This window comes from Lampetra planeri, chromosome 21 (genome assembly GCF_965212315.1).
Source record: "Lampetra planeri chromosome 21, kcLamPlan1.2.h2, whole genome shotgun sequence".
NCBI classification, from domain to species: Eukaryota; Metazoa; Chordata; class Hyperoartia; order Petromyzontiformes; family Petromyzontidae; genus Lampetra; species Lampetra planeri.
Genome location: NC_136127.1, coordinates 5135787 through 5149086, shown reverse-complemented (window position 1 = coordinate 5149086; position 13300 = coordinate 5135787). Strand labels below are relative to the sequence as shown.

At 43.0% G+C, this 13300-nt stretch overlaps 1 protein-coding gene across 1 annotated transcript in view; it reads right to left on the bottom strand.

Moving 5' to 3' along the window:
- The window catches only part of PTH1R (parathyroid hormone 1 receptor), a 55399-nt gene that overhangs the window by 27378 nt on the left and 14721 nt on the right, over positions 1–13300 (bottom strand). The window contains exons 3-6 of the mRNA XM_078604151.1: positions 10259–10369; positions 7651–7772; positions 3191–3285; positions 1388–1550 (exon numbers count right to left, since the gene is read on the bottom strand). Of these exons, the coding sequence (XP_078460277.1) occupies positions 1388–1550; positions 3191–3285; positions 7651–7772; positions 10259–10369 (491 nt within the window). The remainder of the gene's footprint in view (positions 1–1387; positions 1551–3190; positions 3286–7650; positions 7773–10258; positions 10370–13300) is intronic.

Below are 13300 nucleotides of genomic sequence, written 5' to 3'. Positions count from 1 at the left end.
CCCTGTCAATAATAGGGAGTTACAGGACATTTGGGGGCTCTAAAATATAATCAATGATTGACTCTGATGACCCTTGTCGGAATAACTTTGCCAAATGTGTTTCTTCTTCAAAGACCGCATGAAGAGACTGCAGGACGGCATTTGGCTAGGGTGTAGTTTTCACCGAGCCTCTGCTGTTATTCTCACAGCTGTCCAGTGGTTTTTGCGTGTCGAATAATGAATCGCGCAGGGTCCTCTGCTGTAATGTAGGCACTGACTCGCCTGAACGCGCTGATTAAAGCAGCGACTTGTGCGCTGCCATTGCCGAAAAGCCACGTTAAAACAAACTACTGCCACCTCATCACTAACATGATCATTGAAGACTATTTAAAATGACCTGTGTAACCCATCTTTAACTAGTTTACACTGATTAAGAGTTTTAATTTCACAGCCGTGTGCAAAATTGCGTGGAAATTAACAGTGCACGCTGCCATACCTACCATACGTTGGATAATAAAGAGCCAGAAAGCTCATGTAAGAGCAGGCACTCGTGTAATGTCAGAGCCCAAAAGCCAAATAAATTTTTTTTTGTTTAGTATTTATACGGAAGGTCTACATGGAATGCATGTAAGACGACAACCACTGAGGAGCAGGAGTCATACATTGCGGTGTTGTGCAGAAGCTGGATGTATTGTTGCATGAGAGGAGTGTGAGAGATAGTGGCCAGCTTGGGGAGGCCTTCGTGCAGGAGTGGATTGACCATGGATGATGAAAATACAGTAAAATGCCAATATAGCAACCAATGTCCCGTTTAACTCAAATATGTCTAAAATATATGTAACAATTCTAAGTTACACGATTAGATAAAATACAGTTGAATGTGCTAACCACCAGAGGTGTGGACTCGAGTCATGTGACTTGGACTCGAGTCAGACTCGAGTCATGAATTTGATGACTTGCGACTCGACTTGGACTTGCATAACAATGACTTTGTCCCACCTATGAGATGTGGACTCGAGTCATGTGACTTGGACTCGAGTCAGACTCGAGTCATGAATTTGATGACTTGCGACTCGACTTGGACTTGCATAACAATGACTTTGTCCCACCTCTGCTAACCACAATTGTTTACTAAAGCAAGTGTAAAGCCAGGGCCCCGTATGTTACCAGTACCCAATCTCCGTGGATGTTATAGCAGGGAGAGAATGTTCCGACTCGGAGAATCCTGTCGCTAACTTAGCCCACATGCTAATCGGTCTCTGCCCAGTGGTTCTCTTGGGCAGGGAGGGAAATATTTTGCTCATCCCGGCTTCTCTCGATCCCACTCGTTATAATCACTGCTACCCTAGAGCCAGTCCCCCATGTTTTCCCTTCTGTCCGGCCAGTGAACTCCCGTGCAAAAACGTACAAATATGTACGGCGCTTCAGCGGGAGGTGATGGTCCTGGGGTGGAGAGCCTCAGTTCATTGTCGGAGTAGAGAACACCATCCTTGACGAAGATGCTCGCGGCCCGCAGCATGAACGACACAAACAGGTGCATGTGGATGTAGTTGCGCGTGCAGTGAAGCCTCCTGCAAGCCAAACATCGGCGTAAACATTAAAAAAAAATAGGAGCCTGCTATTCATTCACATTGGCTTGTGAGCCATTCATCCTGGCAGGCCACGCGCTCTCTGTCTTGGCAGAGATGAAGGTAAAAGATGAAACGCATCGACAAAGTGCCCCGTGAAAGCTTAAAGGACTCTTTGCCAGTTTGTGATTGTTCACAGCTTTTATCCTTGTTCAGAAAACAAACATGGGGTGCAAGTTGTCTCATGCGTGATGCCCATATGTAATAATCACAATAATGCCATTTGATGACCCAGGAAAGCTTTGTTGAGTCTCAAGCAAGACTTTATATAGGGTCCTGCATTACGATGTTTGGCTAATGTCATTAATAAGTGTTTGACGTGTGAGAGGCGTATCAGAATATGTATTTATCCTGGCCGAATTCGATGAGCGATGAAGCTCTTTTACACGCTTTTATTTAACTCACTCTGTTGTATCCTCAACTCTGTCTGTTGTCGTATACTCACATCTTGTAACTCAATTTTAACCCACTTCCCAATGTCGTATCGACTGCAAACTTGGTATACGTATGTCATACTGATGACAAAACTATATTCTTTTAATAAAAAAACAACATTTTTTTTAAAGCAATCTTTTTTAAATGTTATGTTTCGGCTTGGGTCTAATTGTCCACGCTCAACTAACGTTGGCTGTAAATCACCACAGTTCCTTACGTTATGGCAAGCTTAGGGTCCACTTCCTGGAGTCGTGGAGTTCTGCCATTACTCGTACGGTACATTTCATTAAAGCGTGTTTTAAAAAAAGTATATTTTAATATTACTTGTTTTGGTAGATGTCCAGTAGGGGCGGGTCAGAACGTTGCAATAACAAACAATGCTAAAACACGATTGGAGTGTAAAGTATAGGAAGGGTAAACAAATCACTTAAAAATATTTACAAATAAAACTAAACACATTTTTTCGTCTTACCAGGTAATGCCTACTGATATATTAACGTATTTTTCACAAGCGACGTCGCTGAAAATGATAGCTCAACAAAAGTGTTTAAAGAGCACCCAGGCGTATGAGGGGACGACACTCAGAATTGTCATATCATTGGCCGCGTCAGAGCCCAATGAGTAAATGTGCCTTACTTTGGAGCAAGGAGGCTTCCCACTGACTCTTAATAATGCTGCGAATTTCCCTTCGGTTGCACTGAAACAGCAATGGAACTTCCACATTCTTACGAAGTGATCTGTTCTCTCCCACTATTCATTCCCCCCTCCAAAGTGACCAAATTGAAACCCGAAGTAATGATGACCTGAGTCTACCCCGACCTAGATATGAACTGGCAACTTTATGATTGCGAGATGAACACTCTAACCACAGTGCTGCTTGGCCATATCCCGCAAGGAAAATGGGACAGAATTACCCGACAATTACCAAGCTGCCCATTTCCTCTTGAGCTCTGCTGGATACGAGATCATGTGTGGTTAAGGTCGGAGTTAACCTCTCGCTCCAGGGGATATTTACTACGAGGACACGCTTGGCACATGAGTGGTGGTGATAATCATGACAATGACAATAGTGATAATGCATGAAGGTGATGGTGCTTTCAATAAAGCAGCGAGTGCAATGTGTTTCTTTTTGCTTCCATGGCAATTACCTGAACATCGTGAGGATGCATAGAGCAATAGCCAAAGACGCCAGCGACACTGAGTACCCGATCGTGTAAAGAATGGAGAGGCGATGTATGGATTCCTGCACGTGAACACCGTACACCAGTGTCAGATCAAAGAGCATCATACAACAATTAAAAACACAAGCGTTTATATGTTCTAAAATTTTGCCAAAAAAACTCTACAACTTTATCAAATCAAACCGTATATGTTCAAATAAAGGTTGGCACAGCTCATCTCCGTTTGGTGGCTTGTCAATTGGAGACATTCTACATTATTCTAAATTCTCAACACTAAAATAATACTTGCAATTATACTGAGAACTGCTTAATGCCATTATGTGCTTAAATGTGTACCATTTATTCCTGTTAATTAGGTATTGCCTTTCTATGGAATAAAACAATTGCAGCCTTTGGAACACATTAGACCCACTCGTACACAGCACTGAATTTGATTTAACATTTGTGCTAATCTAACTTAAAATTGCCTCTGCACCTATCCTTACAGATACAATTACTCGATTGTGCCTGTAAGCAATGCTTTTTAATTGGTGACAGAGCTGGAATATTAGAAGCATGTGTTTCATCCAGTGTTAAATAGCTAAATGCAATTTTCATTTTGGTCATATCATTGCTCTTAATTGTTTTAAATTTTGCTATTGGGTAAGAGGTAATATGAGAACATCAACATCAAATTGCTTTAAGGTTCAGTGGAGTATGAGGGTTAATTGGATTATATCTGTTCATATTGGCAATTCATTGTGAGTGTATAAATTCTCAGCTGCAAAAAAATACTTATATAAAACAAAGCCATGGTATTTCTGAATTTCTGAATTAACGTTAAACTACGTAGAACCCACACGTCGACTTGAATTGGGCAGGTTAATCAGGCGAGACGTTTAGCCATACGAGAAATTGTACCACCGTGATGTAAGTTTAGCTGGGCAACTTATGAATCTCTCTGTTCTTACTTGAACAGGGCATTTTTAAAAATTAAGTCTGAAATATAGACCCAGCTGGATCCTGGTCACAGCTTAGGCCAAATGTTGCTCATTCAATCAGTCAATTACTTTATTTAAAGGTATATGACATCCCATAAAGATGAAATACAGGGCTTCCATCTATTAAACAAAAATATTATTATACAGAAGTTTGAAATGGATGGATAAAACTACGCACACACAAACACTCGGTAATGTGAATATTTCATCGTACGAGTCTCATTATTCTATGTCCGCCATGGTGTTAGCATTTCATGTCGCATCGATATTTAAGAGAGTCCCTGGTGTTCACCAGCTTTTCAGCTGCGACTGTTTAATATTATTCTATTATGTCGCTGTTGTAGATCACTCAAGAGTTTTGGTTTAATACAACTTAAGCGCACAATTCAAACATTTCAAAAATGCTGTTCACAATACGGTCTCAGTCGAATTCGTTATTTACGGAATGTACTTATATGGGCACCCTGTTTTTCTTTTGCATGGGAGACTTTGGTTAAAGAGTAGAGGAATAAACATCCTTAATACAAAATGAACAATCTCGATTTGAAGTTTTCGTGACTGCAGAGATCCATACTCTTTGGTTCTTTCGGTAAAGTCACGTAGGTATAAAATAAATTAAATCACGACGTTTCGGGCGCAACACAAGCGTCCGTCATTAGGTGGGACAACCACAGCAAGAAACAATTGCTGAAGTGGGCAAAAGGGCTGCGTGTAACAAGAGGCTATATAGATGAGAGAGGGGGGAAGAGCCAGGGAGGAGAGATCTCTCCTCGCTTGTGTTGCGCCCGAAACGTCGTGATTTAATTTATTTTATACCTACGTGACTTTACCGAAAGAACCAAAGAGTACAAAATGAACAACATTACATGCACAGTCCAAAATTAGATACGTAAATTAATTATTCAAGTGTGTGGGAAACTGGAGTTGTGCATTAACATTTGATTTCCCTTGAGGAGTCTGGACACCCACATAAATGAGGTGAACGTATCTCGAGGGACCTATTATGTATAAATGTTTTGGCACAATAATGTGAATTAGCAAGTTGTATAAATAATGAATGCTCATGGCGATGTATAATTAGAAACATGTCAAAGTAAATGTAACTTAAAATGAGTTGTCAAATTTAAAGTGATCATTTTTAGAGTTTTGGACATTTTTTATTTATGGGTGTGAATTACGTGAGTAACAATTTAAATCCCTTCACGATTCAATGATTTGGCAGACTTTGGGTTCACGAATTGATTCAAGAACTGATTCTTTTTCTTTAACTCAGTGGTGAATGTAGCATCTCTGATGGCTGCAGGTGTCACATGGACGCATGACAGAATCAATCCTTACATGCACAATTCTGTATCGTGAGTATAAGAATCGATTTTAATCGATAAATTACTGCACGAATCAACTATTATATATATTGTTTCCAATACATTTAAAAACTCACTTACATTAATTCACATAATTCTACGTGCAGGCCTTCACACCCAATATGATCCATACTTAGTTTATATAATACTCAGTTCCATGATTGACCTCCGATTAACATGGTTGGCTACGTACGGACCGAAAGAAGTTTAATATACATGCATATATATATGTAAATGTTTAACTATCACCCTCCACCACCCGACAAAGCCAATCAAATCAAGCTGTCACATGGGCAAATGTGCCAATTAATTAGTTTTTTACCTATTCTGCTCTATCAGTACATGAAGATGACCTTTCAAGATCAATATGGCGTTCTGTTATTGCTACACTGTTTTGAATGGGGAAGTAAATTACTGCTCTCAGAAAACTAATTTCCCGCAGTAATTAATGTGTGTATGTCATCAATAAACAAGTTAAGACTCCATTGAGCCATCATTGAGCCATCCTGTCGTAAAATCAAAAGTTCGAATTCCTATAATGGTGCACGTTCACCCGATTTTTTTGGAGACAATGTGCTGACATCTCCTCTATCAACAATGCAATAAAATGCCGAAATAAAGTCTTTCAGCCATTTCATCAAGAGTGAACGTGGCCCAAAGTGTATTTACGCTTTAAGAGTGCATTGGGCGAGTGCACATCTCCATTGACAGCCCCTGGGGGGGGGGAACCTCTCCGCATGATGACCACTGTTTACCCCTAATAAAGTGGTACTCAATTAATTGACCCGGAAAGGATAATGGACATGGCTCCAATAGGGATTTTAACTCACAATCTTCTGGCTGAGGTCAATCATGGAACTGATTATTACAGTATCATTAAGCAGCAGGAATGCCTTCACACGTGAGGGTGAAACACACATTGGCTTATTTCAGTGAATGACCCGTCTTTGTTACAAGGTCTTCAATATCCAGTCTCTAGCAGGCGGTACACTTTTTAAATTACACCTCACTGGATTGCTTGCGGAAATGGAACTGTCGAACCTGTGTGAAATGGCTCATTGGTTCGCCCAAGCTGACTGCTACGCTACACGCATTTATGACCGCCCACTGTCCCCTCGCTCGATGAGTGGTTATTTATTGTGTGGTTGTCACAGCCGGTCTGAAGATAGCTGACCCAACTCAATCACCCGATGGTCAATGCCCAGCCGTGCATTGCAGAGGGTAAATGAGATGGCAGGCTAGATAGACGTTATTTCCTTCTCCGGAAGACTTGTGCGCGCCTACGTTCTCATGCTGGAAGATTGGTTGCCGGTTCGTCATCAATATGTTGATTTAACCATGTGGCAAGATAAATAACTATTGTGCCTGAATATGGGAAATGAAGCTACTAGAGATACGATCAAAGTCAAATATTGAGACAAAGTATTGCCCGGTGTAGGTTGGTGCAATCTTCGTCTCGTTTATTTAGAAAAAAACATTCACAGCCATTTCATTGCTGTATGAAGTCCTTGCCATTCTACGTCAGTCGTCGTATCACGATCAGTATCACCATCGCGCAACAGCCATGCTCTATCCACTGCTGGATAAAGGCCTCCTGCATATGAGATGATCCTCGTCACCCCCCCTTCATGGTGGTCAAGCTCTCGGGCATGTTTTCCCTCCTTTGGCAGCCACACTATTGTCATTCTCGACCATTGGTCATCAATATGTCTTTGCTTAGGCCCACTTGCTTTGCTTATCAATCAACGTCTCTCGAATTGTTTGTTTGCTTTGTGAGCCATGCGTGGTTATTTACGTATTTCAGTGACATTTTAAGGAAGCGCCTTTGAATTAATTTCCCACAACACAGACATTATCTATATCAACAAAAGCGGAAACGTGCATAGAGATAGTAGCTATCCGTCATACGAACAGTACACCGATCCCATAACACTGTCATGAAACAACAACGATGAGTATTTTTTGTTCGCTTTGCCCTGGTGGTACAGACACAATTAATTCTTAACAACGTGTGCCATGCCGACATTTTGTTGTGAATTGTAATGTGCGATTGCTGAGTAAATTGTGGTGTGGATTCTTTCACCTTTTCCTTGGCTTGTACATGTGGATTGAGAAACTCGGTGCATTCGGAGTAATTTGCCCACAACCGGTTTGCTGTTGACATTTTCCAGGTCCCATTACTCTCACATTTCCTATAAGCGTGACCTGCAGCATAAAAGACACTTTTGTACAGTCGCTTAGCTTTTGATAATTAATTAAGTGTTGAACAAAATAAATTGACAGATCTAATGTTCCTTGAAAATCGAGAGAGTGGGAGGCAGACCCTTTGCTTGTAAACAGAATCAATCTATGTGCCACTGTCTCCTTGCCACTTAATCTACGTGACACTCAGTCCACCTAAATGGATTTTCGTAAGTGACTGGGGAGAAGATGTTTCGCTGGTATTTTACACAAACTCATAATGACAATGTTATTGTTTTAGAGTCAGGGGCGGTTTCTTCATTAGGGCGATTGGGCGACGCACCACCAATGTCATTCAACCACGCGAGCCGTCACTGTGCCTCTGGATATAGTCCAATCAGCGTCATGTCACGTTCTGTGGAGTACCGCCTCTTTTTGGGCGATTTCACTCCGGCTGAGAATCGCCCCGAGTGGTCCCATAGACTTACATTTAAAGATGTTTTTTTTCGAACGGGGGGCGCTGCAATGCATTCTCTATGGCTTCCGGGAGGGCTCGCACTAACGTGCTTACGTCATCATACGTAAGCACGTTTCATCCAACAATATTATTTGTCGCCACCTAGTGGAATCTTTAATAAAGAAACTTGAGTGGATTGTATTAATAGTGAGTATAGAAACAAACAAGATGTATTGTAAGAGTCACTTTATTTTTCATTAATATTAAAGAAGTGAAGTTGCCTTTACATGCTTAAGCTGTTAATTTATCCTTTGCATGGGTGGACCTTATCCTTATAAATCATCCAGACATTTGCCCCCCCTGAGAGATTTTGCAGGAGCCGCCACTGTTTAGATTACATGTGGAGACTCAGAATGGAGTCCTGCGTATAACGTGCTCTTACCGGTGCTGTAACAATTTTGGAACGAATGGCCATGCTCGCATTGCATTACATACCAGATACTGTAATTTTCACATTCGGTGTAGGTAATGTAAAGGTACGTTTCCTGCGTAGTATTTACCCGTATGAATGTAATTTTTCAAAAGGACCCAAAATTTGTGGAGTGCGTGTTTTATTTCCGGAGCATCGTTTATTCTGGTATACAGTACTATGTTAATCTCTGACATCAATAAAGAGTTTATATCATTTGCTGGGGACTGCTAATAGAGATGAGCACCTCCCAATGCTCGTTGGAGTGTGGAGACACATTTACTTTGACCTGGTAATAAAATAGTAATAATGGGACAGTGTCTTAAAAGTTAATAGTGGCCTATGTCAGATAACTGACCCAGCAATTTCCAACCTGTACTTTCCAATCCATTGTTATCAAGCAAAATTGGCACGAAAATGTCTCTCGCGTATAACAACGCACTAACTTCATCTTCCAATATCGCATAAAATCGCTGCCCGTAGGAAAAAAAACCTACACTAAAACTGCAATTTGCACTCGATAGGATTTACCTCTCTCAGGATAGACAATTGTGATTGAGTCGAAACTCAATTAAAATGTTGAAATGTGTGAGGCCTCCGGGCTAGCCAGATATTGGCTGAGTTTTCGTTATGTTCTTTAATATTTTTTTTCCTGGGCTATTTCTGAACTTGATATGCGTGTTCTGCTGCTGGTGGTGATTATAAATACTAGGAATAAATAAATTTGTGCTTAATACATTTTCGTATAATGAAATGAATGAATAAAAAAGGAAAGTAAGGTTTTGATTCATTACTTGAAGTATGAAAGTCAGCTTCAATGATACTAAATTAGCACACATTTAGCGCCCTGCAAAAGTATATCATTATTATATAGATAATCAATCATTATTGTTGACATCTGGTTCTCCAGTGTGCAATTAACATATCATTACAAGTGGGATAAACAACTTTCAATAAAATAAATACATTTGTCACAAATGATTAATGTGTGCAATATTTTCATTCCATTAAACAACCATTTCATGTTGGGCTTTACCAGTCTTTTAGCTTAGAATGCATTTTTAAGAATTCCGAACGATATTTTACAATCTATAAGGTAAATGTAAATTATACCCTTCGGTGTCGCATATATGAAACACCACTCCCACGCTTAAGGCCGAATACACATTCCTGGGATGTTGCTGTGGTGTAATGGTGATCACAATGGACTTTCAATCCAGAGGACACTGGTTCTATGTGACCTCCCGGCAGGGGAAGTTGACACATTTCGGTATGTTTCTTACATTCAGCCCCACCTCTTTCCACTCGGCAGTATAAATAGGTAGGCCACAGTGAGTCGTTCGGCAGATCACATGTTGTGGGTAAAGTGTGGTTACTCCTACCTATTCCAGGATGACTGGCCAGCGTGGAAGAGTAGGCCAAATACTATCTAGAGGGGCTCTCTAGAGCTCCATCGAGTGGCGGCCCTTGCGCCAGCAGTGACGTGAACAAAACATTGCAGGATTGCTCCTTTCACTTTTACACATTGCTATAAAATGGCAACGTTGCACTGACCTCACATGGTTCCAAGTTATACGAACTCACCGTGTGCGTTAAAGTCGTAGATGTAGGAAGGGCATTTCTCACGCACCATTGAGCCTGGCAGCCCCCACGACCAGCAGATCAAGCCATCCCACTCAGCAGTGCAGCGAGTGTCTGTGGCACATATAAATGCTGAGTTCCTGCTCATAACAATGATGGGAAGGCAATGAGGGAGTTATCAGTATAAGATAGATAGAAAAAGCAAACCCCTTAGGAGCAAGTCCAGGTGTGCTTATATTTAAAGTTTTCCTTTTCCTCCTCCCCGCCAACCAGTGTAATGTAAGGATGCATTTCTCTTAACCTAACTGTGCTTGTAGAAGACGTTCTTATATCCAGTCTCTGCTGTTTTCGAAAATATATAAATACAAGTTCATCTCTGCCATAAAAAATAAATGTAAAACATAATAAAACAATTCTTTTTTTAATTGAGAAATTCTGGAGAAACCCGATACTCACCAGACCTGGCTCTCAGGAACGTTTACATATTTGCAAGTTAAATAATCGATTTGTTGAGAAAGAAATGTCCTAATGATAACGAAGTTAGGTGTGCTGTGAATGGATGGTTCGAGGTATGAGACAAATAACTCTTCTTGGCACAAATTAAGTCTTGAAACATTGGCGGGCCAAGGGTATTACACTTTATTTGGAGAATGTATGTGTTTAATCATTAGCTCTATGATGTGTTTTTGCGGTTGTATCAAGTGTTATTTCTGCAGCTCTCTAGCGTGTGGTGCAAAACGTTAGATATTATGCCAATCAATGCACAGCACAATCCAAAAACACATTGAATGGCCGTACCACAACATTTAAAGAGTAGTGAGTTTCATGATCGTTATTCGTAACTTGTTTTTGTTAGGCCACAGTGTTTTCAGTGCCTTGTGTCCATGTAATCATCACAATGTCCTCTATTGTTGTTTGGTTTTCCGATAATTTAGACATTTCTATTTACGTAATTATTCTACCACATGTATCTGAATTAGCATCAAATCAACAAATGTAATATACATAATTATAGAAATAATAGTACGAACCGTCCCCGACTTACGAACGGGTTCTGTTCCATTGTCACCGTTGCATTGGTTACATTGCCAGGTTGTGTGAGAAACTTTCCAGATTTTGTTATCAATTCTTTTTTCGGACGGATGCTCTCAACGTCATTACAAAATGCAACTAATGGGACGTTTTGATAAAGTGTGGCCCAAAGATTCACTTATAATCGTTTAAAAAACACGCACCTATTGTAACAATAGCTGTCTGCTGCTACGAAGTGACGATAATTTCCCCAGTGCATGTGTAGTGACGTGGAATGAGTCACTGGAGAGCGTGACGCTGGGAGATTGGGAGAAAAATAGATTTAGGGGTAACAGCCCGTTCTACCAGTTGCACCTGTGGGCAAGGCACAGAGCCATCTCGGGGATCCAGAGGGGTGTCGAGCCGAGGGTGGAGCCTGGCCACACTGTTCAGGATATAAGGCGAGCTCCGACTCACAGTCGTGGCTGCTGCGATCTGGAGTGGAACTCGTTGTGCCGTTGTCGTTGTGATCTTCACCCTCTTCAAGCTGTGGGTCTGGCAGCATGTTGGCTGTCCTGACCCAGTGTGTGGCTATCCCCTAAGGCTATGAAGGCCGGAATAAAAGAGAGAGTACCTCCTGCTCGTGTCTGTGAATTAGCACACTATATTTGGTGTCAGGAGTGTTAACAACATTTTTTTCATTTCTATTGTAGGGTTTTTAGGAAAAAAAATGTCCTTTCGAATCCTTAAGGGGGAAATAGGCTATGGCGGAATCCACGAAGAGGATGGTTCTCATCAGAACCTCCTCGGGCGAAGATGACGACAGCGAGGAGGGTTCTTGGGCAGCCCCAGCAGTCGAGACCCCGGCGGGGGGGTCCCGGAGTGGCGGTCCCGGCAGGGCAGCGGGTGAAGGACGACGATCCTGAGCCGTCACCGGTTGGAGAAGGGCTGTGGGCACTCAGCGCGCACATCGTGGAGTTGCTCTCCACGGTGACGGCACTGGTGGGGCAGCTGGGCAAGGAAGGGCCGGTGGAGGACGCTGCGAATTGAGGGCAGCGAATGGGTGACTCCGCCGTCACTGCCGACCAAGGGTGGGTATCGAGTCCCGCCGAAAGTAACCTGCCGTGGACGGCTCATTTGGGGGTGCCTTCCCAGTGGCTGCCGTTTCTCAAGTGATTTTCGGCTGCGGGGAATGATTGGGCGGCCTTCCGGTGGTGGTTCGCTGCCACTTGTGGGCTCACGGGGTGGTCCGATGCAGAGGCACTACATATTCTTCCCACCACGCAGGATGACGCAGCCTTGGCGGTGCTCATTTCCATTCCCGAGGTGGACAGAACGACGCTGCATCAGGCGTATGGCCAGTTGGCGGCAATTTTTGACCCGCCGTCCAACGCGCAGTGGAAATTCGTGATGCGGAGTCGGGGGCAGACTGAGATGCCCCTTGCCTGCTGCAGCGCACTACTGTCACTGGCCCAGGATGCGTATCCAAGGATAGAGCGGGCAGGACTGGATTCTCTGGTGCTAGAGAAACTTTTGACGCTGACTCAGGAAATGAACGTTTTTTTGCCGGCAACAGAGGAGGATGACCTGTCCTCGATTCATGTCGCCCGATGCATCCAGGCCCACTGTAACCTGCGACGATGTGGCGGGGTGGCGTCCGGGGCTGGATTTCCAGGAGAAGAGGGCGACCAGAAGCACCGGGAGTCTCCCTGGGTCTGCGCGTTGGGTGGTTGGAGCCCACGGGGGAGAGTCGGAGCGGGACGACGACGGGACCAGCGGGGGGGACCTTGCCTCCGCCATGACGGAGCCCCGTTACCTGCTTCAGGTGTGGCCTGACGGGCCACATCTCCAGGATTTGGGGCAGTTTTTCCCGGCTTCGCCGTCCTCCGCCCTGCCGGCCTCCACTCCTCTGGGTCCAAAGACAGGTCGCGATGCGTCACACACCCTTCCGACACAGCCACCTCATGCATTCCCATTGCAGTCAGTGTCGGGTGCACATGCCATTACCCCTCATAGGGATACGGGGTACAAAGG